The following is a 23,808-nucleotide window of genomic DNA, read 5'->3' on the forward strand; positions in this document are numbered from 1 at the left end:
TTGACTGTCCAACAAAATCACTTGCTGTAGCACTTCAGTTATACGTCTTCAGCAAAGAGGTATGGCTGTATGGAAAACAGACTTTGGCACAGACTTCTCTTTTTGTAGTTGAGAGAATGAAACTATTCCTCATTCTTCTTTTGCAAACATGTATATGTGTTTTTGTTGGAAAATGTCTGCATCCTCCTATCTATAAGCAGGATGCACAAACAAAATATTTCATAGTCAACCCCAGCTATCCTTTCATTTTCTGCTTTGACAAATGAGTGCTTCTTGTTACTATGGCAATTATTAAACTAAAGGAAGAATCTGCACTTCAAAAAAAAAAAAAAGTAATTTATTTTCTTGTTCTTTTCCATATGAAAAGAGCTTTAAATTCCTATCATGGAGATGAGAGCCTGCCTGAAGTTAGGCAGAATCATTTCCTTTTTTGTATAAGACACAGTATGGAATTAATAAAGTCTGCTGCAAATTCACATATCCTGTCTCACAATGTTCTAGGAATATTTGGAGATAGTTGAGCTACCTGCAAAAATTTGACAGCCCAAAATGAACCGTTAAAAATCTGACTATGAAGCTAAAAATGCACAAAACAATTTCATGTGAGGTATTATAAATTCTTATGTTTTCACAATAGTTCTTTAAGTACAGGCTTGAAAAATACTATTAATGAGTCCATCTGTGTACAAAGAAACAGTGCTCTAAAATGGTAGAAATGACTGCTCTATACTTAAAGATGGATTTTTTATCTATTTTGTTAAAAATACATATATTTTTGAAAGCGTATATTGCCAATTTAATTAATAAAATACTTTGTTCAATCAACTTGTACAGTATAATTATCCATTAAGCTGTATTATTTGCGTGAAAAACAAGATTATCATACATATTTCTGCCTTTCAGGAGTTTAGATGAAATCCATCAAATGAGAAGATCACGTTCTCCAACTAGACACCATGATGCCTCCAGAAGTCCAGCTGATTACAGATCCAGAGACATGGATAGTCAGTATTTGTCTGATCAAGAAAGGTACATCATCAGTCTGAACTTGGAAGCAAGTTTAGAAATGTCTTTGTTGGTTTGCTTAATTTTAAAGCGTTTATCAGAAAACCACAGTCTGATAGTAACGGGGAAGGGACAGAAAATCATCCTAATTTCAAAAACTAGTCACAATTAAGTTAACTATGCCTCTTTTCTGGTGAAAATGTGCACTGGGTTGACAGTAGTAGCAGGTGTCTAGACTAATTGTTCTTGTGTGTTTGTCCTAGAGTACTCCGCTGTTTACTTCATGAATGTAAGCCCAGAGATTTTTGCTAGAAAGCCATAAATCTACACGTATGCCCTAACTATTCTTGCAACATGGAGACCACAAACATATTTGTCTGTTTTGGAAGTCAGCAAAATACCAGGCATTACTTCCTACTACTTGGGAGTTGCATATACTATAGTTTGCATTCCTATACTAATATGTTTTGGACATCTACCTTATTTGTCTCACAGCATCTTACATAGCATTCTGGTGAACTTGGTACAATACACAAGAATAGCAAGGATAGTTACGGAGCTTGTAATTAAGAAAAATCTCCAGTCTTTGATGCTTGACACATGCACATCTCTCCCTGGAACGTATGCAAAAGCTACGCTCCTCAGAGAGTATGTGTTCTCTACTAGGCATTTTTTTCAGTTATCTACAAATATCTTCTAATAAAATGGAAGGAAAAGAGGATTTCTGCTTAGTTTTTAGCTGAAAAAAAAAATCAGACAAGGTTTTTCAGTTCAGTATTTTGGAAACATAATGGTGACATTGCATGGATTATCAGTTTTTGTGGTTCATTTATATACATAGAAAAATATCATATAGCTAAACTATAATGGTAAACTTTTACCATTCATGTACAATCCATTTTCCTAGTAAAGTCCCATTTTTTTGCAGTCTATTTCTATTTTTTATGAATAACAGTGACAAAACCTTTCTAAATAATACAGTCAATTTAATATAGCAAACATATTTTGTAGTGATGTGAAAACGTGAAGGAATACATATAACAATCTCTGGAACTCTTTGTCCAGTTTTGAAGCAACACAGAAATTGAATAACAGATGGCTTTTGCAGTTAAACTAGTTCAGTTTTGTATATGATCTTGCCTGTTTTGTTTTGCTTTGGTTTGTTTTGTATTTTGAATATGATAACACACATATGGAAATTAATGATTTACTTGGAACAGTTTAAAATTCCAATGTCCTACTTTATAGGCAAGAAGTATGTACAGAATTGTCTAAGTTGGATTGTTGTATTGAATTTCCTTTCAGAGGTGAATTGAAATGCTTTTTAACTGTAGTGAAATCAGATTTAGAGTTAAGCTAATTACAGTAATTTCCCTTTGTTGCAAATATTTCATGTTGCTGGTTATTATAGGTAGTGATACATTCAAAGTATTCCTGAAAATATTTATTGAATAGTTTTCTTATTCAGCAGATTTGGAAGAGATATTTAAACATAGCTTTTGTCACTAGAAATAAGTATGACTGTATAGAAGATTATCTTATAGTAAAGCCTCAAAACATGATATAAATTACAATATATGCATGGAGTGCACTTGGAGGGCAGGACTTGCACTGAGAATTTTTCAGAGATGAGCCATCAGAAAAAAGCACAGCAGCAATGGGCTGTTGAATTTGTTCGGATGAGTAGGAAACAGACTTCAGTTCTTGGGTGTTCAGAAGACACTTCTCAGAAGTTAAAAGATCAGACGTGAAGAGAGGATTTGCAGGATTTAAACATGAGTGCCTGTACTTAATCTCATTCAGTCATAATCTGCACTGGTTTCATTTTTTTTTCCATTTTCATTTTCTTCTTTTCCTCAAGTTACTTCAGTTGTTGAAACTGCTTAACTCTTGCAGACTTCACTGACTTTCAAGGAATTTAAGTAGCACCACAGGGAGGATCAAAAACAGCTTTTGTTTTTGATGTTGTTGTTGTAAAAGCACATCCCCCAACAGTTTCATTGTTCATATGAAATCCTCTTTCACATCTTGAGATTTAAAATATATATATTTTTTTGGTATTAGTCCTATGTCTTAGTATCAACATTAGTGCAAGTATTATGTGCTGTTCATTTACTGAACCCATCATCAAAACAAGTACATTCTTGTAGATACTCAATATAAATTTGGTTTGGAATGTATTTTCCTGATAGTTGCATGGCAGAAATTTTAGTTGCTGGATACTTTTGATCATTTTTTCAGTGATCCGTTACTGGTTCCAAATTAATAGTGAATATTTTGAGTATTTTTTTGTAAAAATAATTGTTATAGTCTGTTACAGAAGTATATGGTGTTATACACTTCCAGTAGAACTGATTTGATCACTTTACCTTTTTTATATATGTTTATATAAACATGTATATGTTTATAAGTATATATAAATCTGGTAGGAAATGCTAGGAATACTAGGAAATCTAGCTAAGCAGTATACTTTGCTCTGAATTTAGGATCATCATCTGATTCTTAAGGAGATAGCACTTTTCACTTTTTAGTGTTTCTTTTAATTCCTAAATAATATCTGTTAATCTGAGTTCTTAAAAATTTCCATTAGAAAACCCTTGTTTTAGAATAATAATTTTTATTTTCAATGTCTCCAAAACAGTCTTAATTTTCTGTAGGACTACCAGTATCATCTTATATTATCAGTAATATACTGCTAGGGATTCTTTTGCTTTTTTTTTTTTTGTTCTTGAGGCTTTTACGGTGAATTTGCTGTTTTATACCCTTTTTTTTTTGGATGAATTATGTATTACTGTTTGCCATGGGCTCATTACAGTAGATACTCTCTGGATCAGCAAAGGTAGAATAAATATTAACAAAGTACGCTGTGATTTAATGTGGATTTTGCATCTACTGTCTTTTAGATTTTATCCTGCTTCTCCAGATACTGTCTCAGATAATTAAGCAGTGCACGAAACTTCTTGTATATAGTGTTTTAATAATTTCCTCAGTTCTTGCAAGAAAATCACAAAACTCTTAACTAATTACAGAAAATGGTAACTTTTTCCTAAAATGCACATATATTTGTAATTTGGAAACTTGCATATAAATGCTGTCAGTGCTCTAAGACTAGGAATACAATTTTTGATTTAAAAAAAATATGCAAAAATCCAAAAAAAACCCAATTCAGTTCACCTTTAATACATTTTGTTGCATCAAAATCAGGCTAGCGGTTCCAGATACAAACTTAAATCTCACATGTGACTAACAAGCCATTATTTTAGTCTTCCTAGTTCAGAACTTCAGATAAATATTACCTAATCTACATCAATTAAATAGGTCACTTTATAATGGTATGAAGTACAGAACACATGGAACAACTGCTACTTTTTGTATTTTGTAATCTTTTCTCTCTCTGTCACCGTGGTACTTCATATGATTCCCAGCTTCTTTTAAAATACCATGTTTCCATGAAGTTCAGCTTTACTTTCATACTTACAGTAATTTGAAAACTGGGGGCTTTGTCTTTCTGATTGTGCTGAAGTGCATAAAACTACAGGATTAATTTAAGGGATATTTCATACCATAATCGTATTTACCATAGGCATAAATATATATTAATTTTACCATCTTGCTTGGATGTAGCATGTGTTTGGTTGCATTAAATGAATAATGGAATCAATGGCTGATTTTTCTGAATTGGAAGCGATAAGAAACAAGAAGTCTGGCTGATAAGCATTTTTTTTCTTTAGGATTGCATTGCAAAATACTGTAAAGAGCTATCAGTCAGAATTTGTATTTGTCCAAACATAATATTTCCAGTGAACACCTATTTTTCCCTAAAGGGCAACTGGTTACTCTTTCTGTAAACTGCTTTGCAGTGAATTAGTAACAAACCTTCTCTGCTTTTTTCATGTATGCTTTTGTGGCTTATAAAAAACCAAGCATCATTCTATTTTTTTTTTTTTTGGTAAAGTGTTTCTTCATGAATTGATTTATGAGAAAGGAGGTTATTAGAGAAATGTAACTGATTTGGGGATTCCTGACAGAATTTATGAAGAACTCTGACACAGTACTTCTGAATTTTAAAGGGAGAAACTCTACAAAATTACATGCTGCAGTGAAAGGATTTGCTTGAAAATGTAGTTACCGCAGGCATTTTTTGGCTCACATTCTTTGAGAAGTGCAGTCTGGGTTTGAACATTAGGAGGCTATGTATCTGGATGGAAGTTTCTTGTTTCTTTTTAAGTTTTTATTTGCATATCATTGGCATAATCCATGTCATCTAATGCTTCATAATTCTATCTGTTTCACTCACCACCCATCCTGTCTGTGCAGTGAGCTTCTTATGCTGCCCAGAGCAAAACGAGGAAGAAGTGCAGAGTGCCTACATACCATCAGGTAAATACAGGAATCTGGTAATCACCAACACCTCTGGTCAGTTGTGTATGCTTTGTGTGCCCAGCATTCCAGTACGTGCAGAACTTCCCAGTATGTTGTGATCCAGGTGCCAGTTATTCTTTTTTCTTGTTTTGTTTTGTTTGTTTTAAATCAGATCAAGATGTATATGTATGTTTGTAAACTTCCATAGTAAGGATTACAGCAGCTAAAGAATTTCTGATTTTGCAGTTGTTTTTTGTCATAGATTATCTGTCTAGTCACAGAAGTACTGATCACCAATGCATGGCAGTGTTATTATAATTTCAGACGTTCTTTTTGAGTTTTTTTTTTTTTGCCTTTATTTCCATTTATTATGTCTGTATTACAGTCAAGCACAAGCCAACAATCTTTGCTTGTGACACCTAATCTCACGGTGACTTTGAACATTTGTAGAGGAGAGCAAGGTGATTAAGGAGGGTGTGATTTAAAGGCTCCCTCACAATGCTAGATTTGAGGGGTTTCATAATAGATTTTTCCTTTCTGAAGTTGATCTAGGCATAAACTTTGCAGTTTGAGCTCATCTTCAATCTTAAATAATCTCTTATCCTAAAGCCTGGAGCTCTCTGTCTTAACTGTTCCTAATGTTGAGAAACTAAACAGAAATGAAATATCTTAATCTAGCAAATAAAACTATGCCCCCCTTGTTTCTTATACCACATCTGTTAACTCTGCTAATAATAAAGGTCAGATTCTGTCAAAAATATTCCAGTTAGAATCAACAAAACTGTAAGGTTTGTGTTCCACAAGTGTTAAAAATGAAGCAGTTAACTATTTTTCCAATCAGGAATTGGGTGTTATTAAGAACTTCATGTTGATATAGTATGTTTAAAAACCATTTAATATACTTACTCATTTCCTTTGAGTAGGATTCCCCTATACAGAGTAGTTTTTATTAATTTGCCCTGGCTTGTTTTAATTCTCTTCATCAAATTAGAAACAGCATCAAAGATGCTGTGATAGGGTTCTGATATACTGTTTAATAGTAAAATAATAAATACAAAAATAAATAAATAAAATAAATACAATAACTTTCCTAAAAACAAACAATAAAAAACCCACAACTGAGCATCACTGCATGTGTTACATTAAAATTTAAATTTTACTTATCAGTAGTTTAATTCTCATATTTCATCTAAAAAGCTTTTGCCTCAACATTTTAGGTTTTGCTTAATCTCTTCACTCCTTGTTATTTTATGTCAGTTTATTGTCATGGAATACTAATTTTTCTCTGCCTCCTCCTTCTGGCCTTTTTCTTTTTTGCTACACTTTCTATAGCTTTACACCCTAATCACCCCCAGCTCTGTGCTTTTTCTTTTACCCATTAAAGATTATAATATTCATTATAATTTTTCAATGACAGACAGAGTTTAAATTCTTGCTTAATGCATGAAGTAAATATTGTATCATAAACTCTTGATGCTCTTTGTCTAGCTGCTATAGATTTCCAATTGTGTTACAAGTCTACTAGCCTGTCTGGTAGCTAACCAGCTGAAAATTGTGCATGGGCAGCTAGGTAAGAGGGACTCTATTCAGAGAGTGCAGAACTTCCTTGCCTTTTTCCTTATTCTATTTTTTTGCTCTTATTTTCTTATAATTAAGAAAAGTAACAAAGTATCCCAAATTAGTAAAATAAATTATTACAGTAATAAATTAACAACGTATTGAAGTAACAAATACAACAGTAAGAAGTTGTTAAAGTAACAGTAATGTTATACTATAAAACAAAGTACTTTTAATAGCATATTGAATGGGTCTATGCAGGCAACAGAATTAAATTGACTGACTGTTAAATAGAACTCTGAGGCTTATGCAGCCTAATCCATGTTGGAATAATACCCAGAAAATTACTAGTACCCATGCTCAAAAACCCTTTCAACAAAAATTTTGTCCACGCGTTATTTGCCATTTTTCCTCCTTACTCATTCATAGTGGCCTGACAGTTATTCATGTTAGAAACAGGATTATAAAGCATTATTCCTGCTTTCTAGACAGCTTGCTGAATGATGTTTTAATTAATTGTTGAGACAGCTTCAGCATAAAATGGGATATGTGTTAAGTGTTTCATGCTACATGAAAGAAGATTAATATGAGATTGTCCAAGCTACAAAGTCAAGATCTATGGTTAGTTTGCTCCACCAGTTTACAATATTATTCCTAGCAGCTCATCCTGACCACCACTGACTTAGAGCAGATATGGTGGAAGGAAAAGTGTACCTATGCCATAGACCATGGAAAATCACAGTCCATGTCTTAGCTCACACCTAGTACTCATTCTCCGCTATCATACTCTGCTACTATGATAGGATCGATGTGATGGACAACCATACCTTTATTCCCATTTTGCAACATCACAGTGATCTCTGCTAGAGAGTTCAGCAGTGATGACAGCTAAACCTACACAACAGAAGTGGTCAAAACTCCTCTGTTACTTTCTCAGGCTTTTACAAACAGTAGGGTTCCCAGAAAGAGAGTTGTTTTATCTGACTGTGATGTAGCCAGGTTTGTAATGTTGATCAGCTGTGCCAAGGTCCAAGTCTCCGTAGGAATCAAAACGTCCTGTTGGGACAGACCACTCCTGAAGCTAGCAAACTCCTCAAGGCTGCAGGTCCTTCCGCTAGTAGAAGCACAGCTGTGGCCTGGTCAGGAAAATTGTTAAAACTTGGTAATTAACCATTGAACGTTCATGATTCCCATTAGGCAGCCACTGTCTGCTTTTATATTTCTGCCTTGGTGACTTGGGTAGTGAATGTTTCCTGTTCTAAAATCTCATGTACTGTGAGTGATGGTATCCAATGGTTGTCATACAGCTTGGAGAGCTGCAGTGCTGGCTGATGTAGTAGATCTAGTTTTTTAATTGGCTTGTGATTATTAATAACAATTAATTAGATGCTGAAGGTGATACACCACTTCTGAAAGACTTCAACATTGAAATGCCAGGTGCTATTACATCTGTAACTGCCATTGTGGTATCACTTTTTTAGCAAGTGTTTCATGCTTGGCTTTGGAAGCATGTCTCAGTTAAAGTCTCTGTAGGTCTAAATAAAGCATTACCAAGAGAAATAAACAGCAGCCTAATCCTTTACAAGAGCTTGTATATTTTAATTAAAAATCTCAATAGAAGGAATTTAGATTACTTTCATTACAAGTACAAAATCTGAGCTGTACTAGTATTGTCATGAATTCATGGGCTGCTTTAACAAAAGTGTAATCACAAAAATTTGTCCCCCAGATAGTTATCATGGTAGTTGAATTGAGAACATATATTGAGAAATCTACTCATGCAGCTAATAAATATAGTAAAATATTGTGCATTTATTTTAAGTTCTGGTCAGTCTTGCCTTACTTTTACCTATCTTTATTTCTGGCTTGTTTTTATGTCGTTCTCTTTTCTTTTCTGTTCTACCACATTCAAGAAGTTCTGTTAGGCACTATAAAACATTACCACCCAAGATGCCTTTACTAGAAAATGGTACTAATTGGAACCTATACAGGTAAGAAATATTTAGAGTCCCCTTTAAGTAGTTAGTGACTTCTTGGGGAATAAATAGTCTTGCCTTATAAAATAAATTAGTTTTTCATATGTTTTTGGTAACTGAGAGTTAAGGGACATAATCCTAAAATAACTTCATACTGTCTAAATTAACCCCTACATATAAAAGACAAACACTTTCCGTAAGGTAGTTTTCTTTGCGGTTAACATTGTATGTTGCATGTTTTTTCTTTGTTACTTTCTTTTCTTTATGTATGTAATTTTGCTTACATGTCAAATTTATTTTCACTTTGTTTAAATGATTTTAATTTACAAAGCTCAACTCTTCCTGCATGTGCTAAGACCAAATCAGTGATTAGACAGGATATTTCTCTCCTTCGTGATTGCCTTAATTCACGAATACCGAAATTTGGAGATGACCTCCCGGTTAGGTAAGAAACTGAGGGTTAATCACCTCTCCTGTTTGGTATTTAATATGGATTTCCAGACTAAATGAACTTCATTGTAAAGTGATTTCACATAATATACAGTGTATCACATCCTTTTATATTGGCGTAAGATTTACTGCTCTTAATAAGGATTTAGATTGATTGATTGGTGTTTCTCATTCCACTTTCTTACAAGTGGACAATGTTCTGTCTCATTCAGTTTTAAAAATTTCAACAGTCTTACCAAAAAAATTCTAGCAGTCTTTTATTTGGTTTTCTTTTCTAAACAAATCTTGGCACTGTCATCCAGTCAGCTCTTTTATGTTTTCCTTAATTAAATCATTGTGATTCTACATTTTCTGTAAAGAGAGCATTATTTTATGAGTTAATATCTAACATTGTATTCCTTTCTTTGTTTTCTTTTTCTTTCTCTTCTACCATTGGATGCAATGCACTGGCACTAGTGAACTACAGCCCTCCCTTGACAGGGCTAGGAGTGCTAGTACCAACTGCTTGAGACCAGATACTAGTTTGCATTCACCAGAACGAGAAAGGTATAAAATAAAAACTTATGAATTTCTTGTCATCTGTGCTGGTGATTTTTATCAGTTTTGTTTTTCTTTATATGAGTACTCTACATTCCTGTACATTCATGTCTGCTTTGGTATTTGTAGACATTTTTGCTCCTATATTCATGTATGTCGTGTAAATTGTGTCTTGGAGCTTATAACTGCTTCTGGCTTCTTTCCTTGTTTTAGTTCAAGCTGATGTCATTGTTTGCAGAAGTCCTCAGTATGCTGATAATAGCATTGCAGTGTTAAGTATTTTGATGAAGTACCACTTGATTGTTAATCTTCATCACCATTTGCTAAAATGTATTACATTTATTTCTTGCCTGCTCTGTGGATTGCTAAAAAGGTGGTGACATAATTTATAAATTATGTGACAAAACTTGTATTTCAAACCTGAACTGTAGTTTGTCTAGCAATGTATTTTCCGTAAGACATCCAGCCAAACTTCATTGCTTCTTTAATCTAATCTGCTGCATCTGCTTTTGCAATTACAAGGCAAGTCACTGCATTGAGATTTCTTTTCACTCTGTGACATTATATTAAGGCTCACATAAGTCTTAAGAAGATACATTTGCAGTTTAAATGAAATATTGTTGTGTCACTTGTGTAGGCATTTTTTTTTTTCTGAATCTTTAATATTACAAAAGCTTGCTTCAAAATCTTAGGTGAACTAAATACTATTGGTGTGTTTGGCAGATGGGATTGTTCCACGAGGGAATTTTTCATCACCTGCTGTTTTTTGGCTAAGAATTATACTGTTTTAGGGCGAGATTTTAGCTTTGCTAAAGGCAATAATAGGTTGCAGTGGACTATGGCACAATTACAATTTCAGCAGTTCAGTGCATAATGAATATGGTGGTTAATTATGTGAAATTGCTTTGTCAGTCAACCCACAGTATGGTTATGAAAACTGTTGCATCATTTACATTATTGTGGGAGAGGACCTGTGAAGAAAGGCTCTGAGAACTTACTTTTTTCTTTGAGATAAGGTTTCTCTTGTTTTTTTCGTGGCTGGGGAATTTCCCTTTCCCTCCTCCCTCACTTCCTGATGCTTCTTGATTGGAACTGTTCTGTTCTCAAGCTGTGCTCCTGTTGGATAGGACTGACTCATGTCCTGCTGATATATCTCAACTAGATCTTCGCTAGTTCATTCCTTTTTAAGATAAAGCACAAGATATCATAATATCATATCTCATATGTACCTGGTTGTCCAAAACAAAAATTTTGACAAAAATAAGGCCGCCCCCAGCAAAACACAGGATGCCATTCTAGACTTTTTAGAAAATTTATTGTAGTATCATATTACTATGTGTGATAGATATATACAGTAGTATTCATCTGTAAGCAGCTATTTAATGCAACAATGTATGGATATAAGCAGTGTATGTTTTGTAGTTTCATTTCAAGATGCCAGACATCAAGCTGAATATTCGAAGAAATGGTAGTTGGCAACTGTAAAATATTGTAGTTAAAATGACATGCTCAAAACTCAAATCTAAATCTGTCACTGATGTTAACTATGTCTATTGTGTCTTTATGATTCATCTATATCAACTTCTGCCCACTAGGCACCAAATAGAATCAGCAGCATTTCTCATGTGCTCCTCATAAAGAGAAGTGGTTAGTCTGTGTTAGTGGCCTCTACTTCTACTAAGCGCTAGATTTTGCCAAATTGTCTCTGGTCATGATTGAGAATATATGCCCATCTCTGAAATTTTTACATCTTTGCTTAATAAGTCCTAGAGGATGACTAAAAAGTTGCTTTTCACTTGGGGTCCTTCATGGAGGTGCAGAAAAGCTCTTTTTTTATTAAATTCATGTTCTGTATTTCCATGATGGTTTTGTTGCAAATAAAAAGATGTGTGGCTTTGTCAGAGGATTAATGACAGGATGACAAGATTTTTATTTTTATTTTTATATTTAGACATAAATGGGTTGTATTTTTTCCTCCCTAATACAGTCCAATTTGTGGAGGAACATATTATATTTATCCACCCCCCCCCTCCCCCCCATCACCCATTTAATCATTTAGTTTGGGGGTAAACTAATTTTAGAAGATTTCCTACTCCACTGTTGAATGTCTGCTAACACTTTACTGTAAGTTTAGTTGTCAGTTTCATGTAATGATAGAGGAGTCTAGTTTGAAGAACAGGAATTAAGTTGAAGGAATGTAGAAAGCATTTATGTCTGTGCTGAGCAAGATAAGCATTAGGTACTTAAATTACAGTAACACATGTTCATTGATGTTACAGGTTCACAAAGCTTTTAGGAAAAGCTTTTGGAAGGCAAGTATAATGAAACACTCTGATAGATGATCTAGAAAAGGTTGTCTAGCCTTTGTTGCTGGAGACTCCTCAAGAAGAGATTATACAACCATCTGTCAGTTGTAGCTGGTCCTGCTTGTAGCAAAGAGAAACACTAGGGTTTTGTAAAGTCCAATTTGTAAAGCACTAGTTTTTAATCAGTATACGTGTAGGACCTATGCTGAAGGTGCTGTTAGTTGTTTTCATGGCTTCTTTTTTATATTCACGGAATGAAGTTGTAGATTTTATTTTAAATGTAGGCTTTAAACCCTCAAAATACACAGGCAGAATTATTAATGTGCCACTATATCTTTTCTTGAAAAAAATTATAAGTATACTTACCAGTGGAAAATTCTTTCTACCCATTCTGCTAGATCTTTTGTCTGACAGGGTATAAATTAGATTATATTTGAGATCAAGAATTAAAATGGTCCACCTGATTTTTTTTATTTTTTTTTTAACAAAATGATACTGACTGTGTGTGACTGATTGATCATAGAGCCCTATTTCTCCATGTTAATCATTTGGTGAAAACACTTAAAGTCCAAAAAATATAATTTTTTGTCATTTGGAATGATTGGAGTAATTATTGTTTTTTCAGATGTTGCTGTGTCGATAAAAGTTGTGTCAATCCACAAACACCGGCAGAAAAGTACTTTTCGCAATATATATAATTCGAGGATATACAAGTCTTGTTGCACTAAATACAAACAAAAAATTCCTTTTCTCCTTCTGTAAGCTATGTCAGTTGAACAAGGAAAGTCTGTATGATTTGACTAGCAAACTGACCTTGCCCTGATACAGACAAACTATTTTAATTAAATGAAATAGTTTGATACCGAACCTAACCCTTCATATATTTCTCTTTGACATGGTGTACACTAGGACATTCAAAAAGGTCCAGGCTTTACCAATTCAGTTGCACCATACCTGTCAGATTAATTTATTTATTTTTTTGACCTAGTTTTTTTGGTCAAAATAATCGTCTTGTTGAGGTTTGTGATGATTTACAAGACATATGTTAGTTTATAAGATAGACATAGATACCCTCTAAAGCCATGAAAAGTTTTTGCTGCTACTACTTCCTGTAGTGTGAGTTTTCATTGTCTTCTTCAATGTTTCTCAAAATCTGTTTTTTTTTGTTGTTGTTTTTTTTTTTTTTTTTTTTTTTCCCCATGTAAATTGTGTACCATGTCCTAAAGCAGTGACATCTGTGTGCAAAGACTAGCCTTAAGTCAGGAAAACTCATAGGCATTGTCCAAAACCAATTTACCTGTGCTTTCTCATCATAGTAGCATCTTCCCTAGATTATCTGATGATATTTAAGACTGTAGTAAGTGATAGTTACTTAGTAATATGACGTATGGCTTATTGACATGAGTTTCTTATGTTGCAACAAATTATCGCAATAGCAGTTAGCACAAAATCAGTGATACAGATTGGTAATGCTTGTATGCTTTGATCCTAAGAGGTTTAGGAGCACACTGAGGAGCAAAGCCTGGTGATTAGTTCATGTAAACAGCCTGCTTGTCTGCAAAATGTGACCAAACTTTGTTAGACTCAACCTGAGGTGATTCACTGAAGTAGGACTTAAAACATTTCAAAGATCCCTAGGATTTGTAATGTTGGCTGGTCATTACCACCCAAACAGGATACAAAGCTGAACAATTGCCTATTAGCTACTTATAAGTAGATAACAGAATGGTTGGAACTGTCATTTGATCCAGTTAAGACCTGTCCTGATTTAATGTTAATTTTTGTATTTTTTTTAGTAAGTCTGAAGCATTAAGGCATTTATATTGCATGCCTGTAACAGCAATGTTGATCGTCATTATTTACATTTAAAATTATGCACAGTAAAATAACTGCTTGCATTAGGTATATGATGCATTGTGTTTTCAGTTATTTTCAAACATGTAAAGGAATAGGTTATTGCATGTTTGTCTGCATTGTCTACTCACAGTCATTAAAAATTTGGTGAAAGAGCATGTTCTCAAAGTTCATACTGCATGACATAGTTAATTCTATAAAATGCTATTTGATACTTATAGTGGATATCAGCATATTAAGGGCTTTGAGTGCACTGATGCATTAACATTTTCTTTAACTCTTGCTTTGGAGAGAAAAAGAAACTAGCTGCTTACGATCTATTTCTTCTTGAAACTTCTGATCTACCTCAATGTTCAAGTTATGCTAATCTCCTTGAAGGCTTTGTTATTTGCATGTTCCATAAATCAAACCCTTTTCCTTATTGCGTGGACTGGAAGGATGCCTCAGAAAGTGAATATTACATAGTTTTGCAGTGTTAACATAAATGTTTGCTGTTTTTGTAAATTAGTATATTTTGATTTTTCGAAATTGTTACACGTACACTCTTACAACCCCATAACATTACATCAAAATACACAAAAATGTCAGTCTTTTGTATACTATATATGTAATTGTAAATTAAATCACAGAATCACAGAAAATCCTGAGTTGGAAGTGACTCACAGAGATCATTGAGTCCAACTCCTGGCTCCACACAAAATGAGATTTTTAAAGAAAAAAAAAACACATAAGACACTACTATTCATTCACAATCTTGACTTCTTTTTATTTTTTATTTTTATTTTTTAATTTACCTATATAACAATCTGCTGTCACGTGCTGCAGGGATACTGAGAAATGATCAGAAAATTAAGTTGGCCGTATACACTTTCAATATATATTTTTAAATGTAAAAAATTACCTGGTACTTGTACACAAATATGTGCAACTTCGTTGCAGCTAATTAGCTTACCTTTACAGTATCTAAAATTGTTTACAGTAAATACAGTATTATTAGCTTTATTAAATTAACACAGTAAATTAGTATTAGCACTAGTACTTTAAAGTTACCTAAATGAGTAACAGAATTCATTGAGAAGTGTACCAGTGCAAAGCCCTCACCTTAACCTTTTAATCTTCCTGATTCTGCAAGAGAACTTTATTGGGAAGTAATCAGTGCTGCCATACTGCTCTAAAACTTGAACTCTGGTTTGTTCAGCACTACTTCAGTATGAGAGTTCTTGACATATGTGCTGCTGCTAGGAAAACTTCAAAGGGAAGAGAATATGAAGAAACAATTGTCTCAGGGGGTCGTGGTTATATCAGTTTTGTGACATATATAGTTTACTCAAAAGTGTAGCTCTTAAAATGTGCAGAATTTCTTATTAGTAGGCATACAGTACATCCATTACAGTCAGAGCAAGACATCTCTATAAGCAGATGAATGGAACAGAAAATGACTCTCTCTGTGTGTTCCAGAAAATGGTCACTTTATGCCTCAGAATTTTTCATATAATTCTCAGTCCCACATTTTTACCAAGGATGCATTTTTCAGTAGAAAGAGTTAGGAGAGATTAGCTTAACAATATGCCAGCCAGCGGTCAATAGAAAATGCAGTCTTTACAAAGCTTTTAGAATTACAATTTTCTATGGAGATGATAGGCTTTTAAGTAGTCTAGCTTTGGAGAACATTCGAAAACTTATTGTACACTACATGAAAGATTTAAATTAGTCAAAATTCTGCTTCTTTGGGAGTACATTCTCTTTGTTTCATCTGAAATATTTCTTCAGTAAGCAGCCATAAGAATAGTATACCAGGAAATTAGAAAACAGAAAAAATAATTAAATGACACACTTTCATTACTTTTTGGGGTATTTTTCCAGTCCCAAATCGCATATATTTAATTTTATCACAAACTAAATATCCTGTTTTTTTCCTGTTTTATTGAATGGGCAAACAGGGGTAGATGGTCCCCCTCCCTAGAGAGGAGACGACCTACTAGTCCCAGGATTCATATCGAGCATGCATCTCCGGAGGATGACAGGTACTAGGCAACTCCTCCCAGTCAAAAAGTGGCTTACTGCATCTTGCACTCTCAGAGGAGTATACTAAAATTTAAAAGTATGCATGTGTTTAGAGAGAGACCATTAAACTCCAGAAGCCCCAAATAAAAATAACAGCTTTAGATATCATCTCTGCATTTTATTGAACTGTTCTAAAGCACCTAGGAAGTAATGTCTTTACAAATTTTCTGTTTGCCGGAGCAGTTACAAGCCATTTAATAAGATGGCTAATACCACAGAACATCATCTCTTAATGTTCTTCAGTCTATTTTTACCTGCTTCTGTAATTGGCAGTGGCATTTTCTCTGTGGTGCTTTATAATATGATAATGTACTTGTTGTAGAGCCTGTTTTTTTTTAGGTGTCTATTTTAATTTTTATTGTGCTTTTTGTTTTTGTTGTTGTTTTTTAACCAAAAAAAAAGAGCCATGATATGTTGGAATTGTTGGAAGTTTTGGTAATACTTACTAGTTGATGTATATAAAAATTGGTAGTGTTCTTAAATTCTGTCCTAAATTAGGATGGTCGTCATGGAACAGGTTTTCCTAACAAGGTAGGTTTTGTTAAAACCACCAGATCTTTACATACATTTTAATGTTGAATACCAACTATGATTAATAGAAGTACCTTTCTTTATTTTCTTGTCATGAACTTTCTACTCTAATTAGTTTTGATGTTCCATTGCTTTTACAGTAGTAATTTTTCGTATCTCTTTTTTTTTTTCTGATAAATCTGTATAATTTTAAACAGAGATTATATTTCTACTGAAATGTAAATTCGACATTTGCCCATTAACTACTGTAATGATTTTTGTGTTACAGTAAATGAAAGGATGCAGATGTTTTGTGTAAATAACCCCTACTTCAGTAAACTCTTATGAAGTTGTTCTTAAAACTGTAAGGCAGATACATGGATAAAACTTTTTCAATTACTTTAAGTGCCAGTGGTTTTGTTCTGCTTAAGAATACATTTAGTAGTACATTTCTACTATAATTTATCTTGTTTGCTGGATACTGGGTATATTCTGCCAATACAAGCTGTAGAGAGTGTGAAACTTGTTACTGTGTTTGCATAACATTTCTCTTTTTACTAGAGTAATTAAAAATTATAGAATTAAACTTGTGAAAGATTTTTTCAAAATTGGCTGTTCTTACAGATAAGGCATTTCTAGGTATTTTACCAACATTACTATTGAGCCCTCTTATGGGATAGCTATTGACAGCTTACAAATGTACTTTGTATGTTTGGGGCATTTTAAAACTAATTTCTCTTCACATTTTTCAAGTTGATGGAAAGACTGTTTTTGACTCAATGGATCAGACTTGATGATAAAAATTTATTGTCATTGATTTGATTAGAATTAAATCATAATCATATATCAATGAAATTAAGTTTTCATCTGAATGCTGTCATTCTTAATGCAGGATTATGAGCCTTCAGCCGAAGTTCTGCAAATGTATCAAAGGCTGAAATCATCTAATACTGCTTAGTAAACAAATTGCAGTAAAGCGTCTGTAAGATGTAGAGTATGTTATTGGCAAGTTTCTGAGTCAGAGAAACAGCAGTCTAATTTTCTTAGTGAAATCAATGCCTTTATGCGGTTGGAAGTCTTGTGGATAATCTAGTCACCCAATGATGCAGCCAATGATGAACCTAGAAACAGTTTAGATTAACCCCAGTCCTGATGATTTTGCAGCCTCACAGATGAATTTCTCCCCAGTTAGCAGAAGTTACAAGAACATTGGACTTTTCTCATTGCATACCCAATGGAGATTAACAAGGATTCCAAAACACACAGTTTAGAATCGTAGAATCATAGAATGGTTTGGGATGCAAGGGACCTTAAAGATCATCATAGGTTCCAGGAGGACCAGATCCATGATCTTGCCAGGCACAGAGGTGAGAGCGACTGGCCTGTAGTTCCCTGGGTCTTCCTTTTTTCCCTTTGTAAAAATGGGGATTATGTTTCCTCTCTTCTAATCAGCAGAAACTTCACCGGACTGCCACAACTTCTCAAATATGATGGACGATGGTTTAGCAACTACATCCACCAGTTCCTTCAGGACCCATGGATGTATCTCATCAGGTCCCATGGACTTGTGCACCTTCAGGCTCTTAAGATGGTCTCATATCTGATCTTCTCCTACACTGGGCAGTTCATCATTCTTCCAGTCTCTGCCTTTGCCTTCTGGGGCCTGGGCCATGTGTCTGGAGCTCTTGTCAGTGAAGACTGAGGCAAAATAGTCGTTAAGTACCTCAGCCTTCTCCATATCCCAGGTTACCAGGTCTCATATTTCCTTCCAGAGAGGGCCCCCAATTTCCTTAGTCTTCCTTTTATCACCAATGTACCTTATGGAACCTTTTCTTATTGTCCTTGATGTCCCTGGCCAAATTTAATTCTAAATGGGCTTTGACTTCCCTAACCTGATCCCTGGCATGCGTACATCTCTGACTCCTCTTATTTCTCATGCTACTTGTGGTAGCATAGAGTCAATTAAGTTGGTACATTTAAGTTTCCAGAGGCAAAAAGATCAACTAAAGAAAGCTGAGCCTTGTGGAGCTCAAGTAATGTTTTTGAATTTGAACCTTTTTTGCCATTTGGTCATCCTCTGAGGTGAAGTGTTTTCTCCTGCCATCAGCCACACACCACATGGCACAGGGTGGTGGGACTGGGCTTTTCCAAGGCATGCCATTCTACACAGTTCCGGAGAAAGCATAGTTCTGCTGTAAGGATCGTCAGCAGATGAGTTATAGTAGTCCATGTTTAAAGCCCACCTAGTGTGTAGAGTAGCAGCGAGGGAATCAAAGGTGCTTCACCTTTGTATAAAATTTTTATCTTTTAAGTTTAGTTTCATTCTGGTTATTTCCCACACCTTCATTTGACAGTTGGCCAGCACCACTCAGTTCTGACATTTTTGTGTTTTAAGATGTGCTTTTATCAAATTGACAGCTGATGCAGTGGGTGTCAGGGAATGAGTATCTGATGGATCAACAGGGATAGCCAGCTGACTGCTTACCACCACTTTCAGATCATATTTTCAGAGATTAATTGACTTCGACAGATGTCCTCTTACACTTCATTTGAGTACATTCCAGAATTATGTTACAAACTGGTCCAATTTGCATACAGGGTGCAATCAAGATCTATTCCTGAGTACATTTCTTAAACATATGACTTATGCATTATTTCTATTTTTGGTCATTTAAATTCAGTATTCACAGCATGGTATTTGTTGAAAATTATTCATAATATAAATTTTAGTAAAGATCTTGGCAAGATTATTGTTATTCTGGAAATCATTCACTGTCTGTATCTGAAAAAGTGACTCGATATACCTTGAAAAGATGCAGACATAGGTTATACTTGTATTTTAGTGTTAAGAGTTAGCAAGTGTTTGGTTAGTATCGTGTTTTTCTTGACATTTTATAGAATAGCTTTTGGTTTGAATTTGCCAGCTTTATTGTTAGGAGGGTTTTTGTTTGTTTTTTATACTAGAAAATAGAATTTGAAAGTCTCTCTAAAGTGAAATACTCTGGTAACTGGAGAACTGTGAGACTGAAATCGTTAAGTAGTGTTAAAAACAAGGAGAATGAGAGTTGAGCATTTAATGGTAGGTGGGAATTTTATTCAGATTGTTCTTTTTGAGAAGTCTTTGTATTAATTCAGCATATAACCAAGACTAGATAAAATAAGCCTTTTATAAATTATTTCTCATATGCATATGAGAAATAATCATGATATAATAATAAGAGTACATGTCTAAGAGTCATCTTGAAGCAGCAGTGCAGTGGGCTGGTACTTCTGGTACGTTCATGAAGAGAACTTAAGTTGTGCCGTGCAATGCCAATGGCAGGCTAATTTGTCCTTGATGATTCTTTCCCATCCTTTCAGCAACACCATACCACTTAAATCAGGGGATCAGTTTTGCAAGACATGAACTGAAGTGCTAGGAATGAGTGTTAGGAGCTGCCAAGATTTCAGAGCAGTCGTGGCCTCCCAGTTCATGTACCATGTAGATCCAGCCTTTCGGAAATCTTCAGTAAAATAGGGAACTATTAAATGTGACATTTTTGATGACTTGATTTTTTTTTTTTTAATAAAAATGGCATTTTGAAACTCCAGGAATAGTAATTTTTAGTTTTGATAGGAATATTATTGCATTTCTGTCTGTAGATTTTGCTTATACTCAACAACAATAAATCTTTTGAGGCTCATGTGTCTTTTGCACATGAACTGTGAATAGCTTTTCTGTATATATAATATGTATATTGTTCTTGTCTGTGCATAGAGTAATGATTTATTGATCAGTGATTTGTTATGACATTTGGGACATTTAGGACTTTAAGAGGAGTTTTAGTGTTTGCTCACCATATTGAAAATATAGATACAAATTTAATATGTACCCTAGGTTATTAGTAGACTGCAAATTTTGCTGAGTTTACTCTTATATTGATCAAGAAAAAGAAAATGTTTTATGTGATATATTCCATAGCAAGCTAATAATAAACCAACAAGCTAATAATATCTATGCCAAATTGAAAGCTGTGAACAAATTCAGATGTTCTTTAACAGCTTCAACAGAAATGAAAATAATATAGGAATTAAAAAATATCCTGAACACAATTTGATTTTTTTAAATTGCTAAGTTTATTCTGCATTTGCTATTGAATTGTTATTGTTAATTATGACTGTAGTAGAACAGTTGGTAATAGAATATCAAAATATATGAAATTTGCTTGGGTTTTAAGGAGAATTTTATAATATAATAGCAAAATATTTTTATTTTTTTTTTCCAAACTCCTAAGGGGAAGAAGTTGTATATAGGTTTATATATTAGTCTAATGGATCATACTGTAAATTTATTCTCAGGAAGGATAATGACAGCTGTTAAGCAGCAGTGTTCCTATTCATTGTGTAATGCATACATGCTTTTAAAAAATGTATTTTGACTCTCATTCTTTACTTAATTGCATCTTAGTTTCTAATATCTAATTATTCTAATATCATGTCTCAAAATTATTTTAAAATTCTTTTAAAGTGCATGGATTAAGTCAACAGAAGGGGAAGTGAGAAATACAGCCTTACCAAGTAGATAGTGCCTTAATGCTTTTGGTTTATATATTTGACTGCATGTCTCCACCTTCACTGCATGTGACCATCTCTCTGTTTCTGCTCATTCTGTCCAAATTCACATCCATGTTTCCAAATTTTGTGAAGAACAAGGACGCTGGAGTCTTGCATTCCAAAACAGGACAGTGTAGACCACCTAAGTGCTAAACCTGGAGCAGCACAGAGGTATTCTTATTTACTCAAATCATAGTTCCAAGTAAATGAGGTATTGGTTATAGTTACACACTACGAGTATCTTCTTCATATGCTCTGCTTAATACTTTCACATAGGGTTTTTTCTCTATATATTTAAGTACATGGTATGCATGTGTTGTTCATAGATAATATTTCATTCCATTTAAACTACATTTAAGAGGTAAATTTGAATATGACATGAATGTCCTTTTTATCCTCAGTGCACTCTGTGCATTTTATATGGGCATGGAAGGACAACTGCCTGTAAATACGTACCTGCCAATGTCCAGATAGAGCTCAAGCTGAGCCAGTACTGCACGTGCTGTAGCATGCTGTTGAGCTATACAGGATGCATACAGCATCATCTTAGCAAGAGGAAGGAAACAGAAAGGAAGATGTCATTTTAAACGTATTTCTAATGTGTGCTGCTTGCAGTGACAGCACGGAGAGCAGAGAAATAATGATGTTGGGCTCACTACTGTTGTTTATTACTTTTGCCACTTTTCACAGGAAGGCATTCCCTACCCTTGGCTTTTCCATACTACAAACAGTAGTCACTATGTGCTCTTTTTCTCCATTGCACTTAATGCCACAGTCTAAGCAAGTGACGTAAAGGAGTAAGGGGAAAATAAGTCCCCTAACAAACCAACGAGAAAGTGAAGAGCCATCATTTGGGAGATCATGCTGCATTTTGTGGATCTAACCATAAATTCAAATACTTTGCTCACCTTAGGGCTCAGTCAAATCTGCAGCATTTGTGTTTCCCTGTGTATCCACCTTGTATTTGATGTGGTAAAGAAAAAAATAAGTAATGGGAATATACTCCAGAAAACAAATCTGGAGAAAGCTGTTTGAGGATAAGGGGGATTTAAATTTTTATTCTAAGAGATTATTTTTTGTAAGAAAGTATATATTTTTAAAAACTGGAAAGCATCAGGTAGTGACCTCTGCTCATATATATATATATATAAAAAAAAAGAGCCTTTTTATTTTTCTGCATTTTTTCCTTTGTTGTGATTCATTACTGTGTCACAATATAACGCTAATCAAATATTACAGTGAAAATACACTGTGATTATTTTCTTTGCATATAATTTGATGCTACAACTGTTTAGGTATCTTCCAGTTCAGACATTGGGTTAGTCTTCATAACCACTGAGGTTTAAAATTAAATTTTTATTCTTTAATATAATTTTTACCTACTTTTTTTTGCCCACAGTAATTCTTTTATGTCTAGGCATAGAGGTTGATTATATGACTGTGAGTTTCTTACATGTTTCTTTGTCATCTTTCCTGTGTAATATTCAAGTTGGGGTTTGTCAGCATTTCTGATCTAACGAGTAATCATCACTCCCCTTTTTTGGCCACTCCTGAAACTTTGTATGCACTTTTATTCTGAAAGACTAATAAACACTGATGATTATCAGAGGTTCAAATTGTAAATCTTAATTTGTAAATGCTTGTATTACCATGGGTAGTAATGGAAATTTTGGAACACAGAGGACTTGCCGAGATTTCCATGACCTATGTAAGGAAATTAAATAAACTTCTAACCTATTTGCATTGATTAGATAAAAAATAGAATTGTTTTAAACCATTTCTCAAAATCTTCACAATTTTTAATAGAATGAAATTTTTGAAAAGCCAAGTTTTTATTAATAAATTGACAGCATTAGTTAAATCTGATATGATGCAGTATTTGTTTTGATTTTGAAATTTAGATTTAAAACAAATTTTTAAAGTTTATATTTTAATATTACTCATCCTTTCTGCACCATTTTTTTTCCTGCAACTTTTTTTTTTTTTTTCCTGCTGTCTACACTGCATCTATTTTTCATACTGTCAAGAGAGGACTAAAAGACCTATGAGAGGCATTGTGTCTAATCAGATAGGGGCTGTAAAATGGGAGCTAGCTGTATATGCAGTCAAGATTAATGATGTCTCCCTATTTTGGTACCTCATAACCTTCATACCATCAGCCTCAGTCAAAGCTAATCAGGGCCCCGTGCTTTAAACCCCAAGCTCACCAGCCTGTTCATGAAGAAAGTTGTCACTTTTCCATCTGTCAAATGTTTCTGTTATTACCTTTGCAATACGTTAGTAAATATGTAATCTTCATATTTTTTGTATTCTTTTTCTTCTTTGTTTATTTCTTTTCTGACATGTCATTTTACAGGCAGTCCAGAAAAGTGGAAAGATATAGCAGCCAAAAACAAACTAGGAAAGGCTCCACAACTGAAACAGAAAGGTAGGATTGATGAATGATTATAAACACCTGTTATGACTGAACTGATTCTGGTGTTCATACTATACAACTAATACTACTGTTAAAGCAGAAGCTGTGTAAGAGTACCAAAAGCTATGTTGCCTTAATTTACAATATTATTTATATTCTCTATGTTATTATCACTACT

The 23,808-nt window shown here is 34.0% G+C and overlaps 1 protein-coding gene across 42 annotated transcripts in view; it reads left to right on the plus strand.

The window, feature by feature from the left end:
* Positions 1-23,808, plus strand: part of RIMS1 (regulating synaptic membrane exocytosis 1) — a 317,413-nt gene that overhangs the window by 197,211 nt on the left and 96,394 nt on the right. For 13 of the 42 annotated variants that reach the window (XM_083830826.1, XM_083830837.1, XM_083830848.1 and 10 more), the window contains 8 exons: positions 904-1,029; positions 5,323-5,385; positions 8,838-8,915; positions 9,232-9,345; positions 9,807-9,896; positions 15,988-16,071; positions 21,308-21,385; positions 23,571-23,642. In XM_083830826.1, coding sequence (XP_083686952.1) covers positions 904-1,029; positions 5,323-5,385; positions 8,838-8,915; positions 9,232-9,345; positions 9,807-9,896; positions 15,988-16,071; positions 21,308-21,385; positions 23,571-23,642 — 705 coding nt within the window. The remainder of the gene's footprint in view (positions 1-903; positions 1,030-5,322; positions 5,386-8,837; positions 8,916-9,231; positions 9,346-9,806; positions 9,897-15,987; positions 16,072-21,307; positions 21,386-23,570; positions 23,643-23,808) is intronic. The other 29 variants (XM_083830840.1, XM_083830841.1, XM_083830842.1 and 26 more) reach the window with 4 other exon arrangements.

Source organism: Anser anser (assembly GCF_964211835.1).
Source record: "Anser anser genome assembly, chromosome: 3".
NCBI lineage: Eukaryota > Metazoa > Chordata > Aves > Anseriformes > Anatidae > Anser > Anser anser.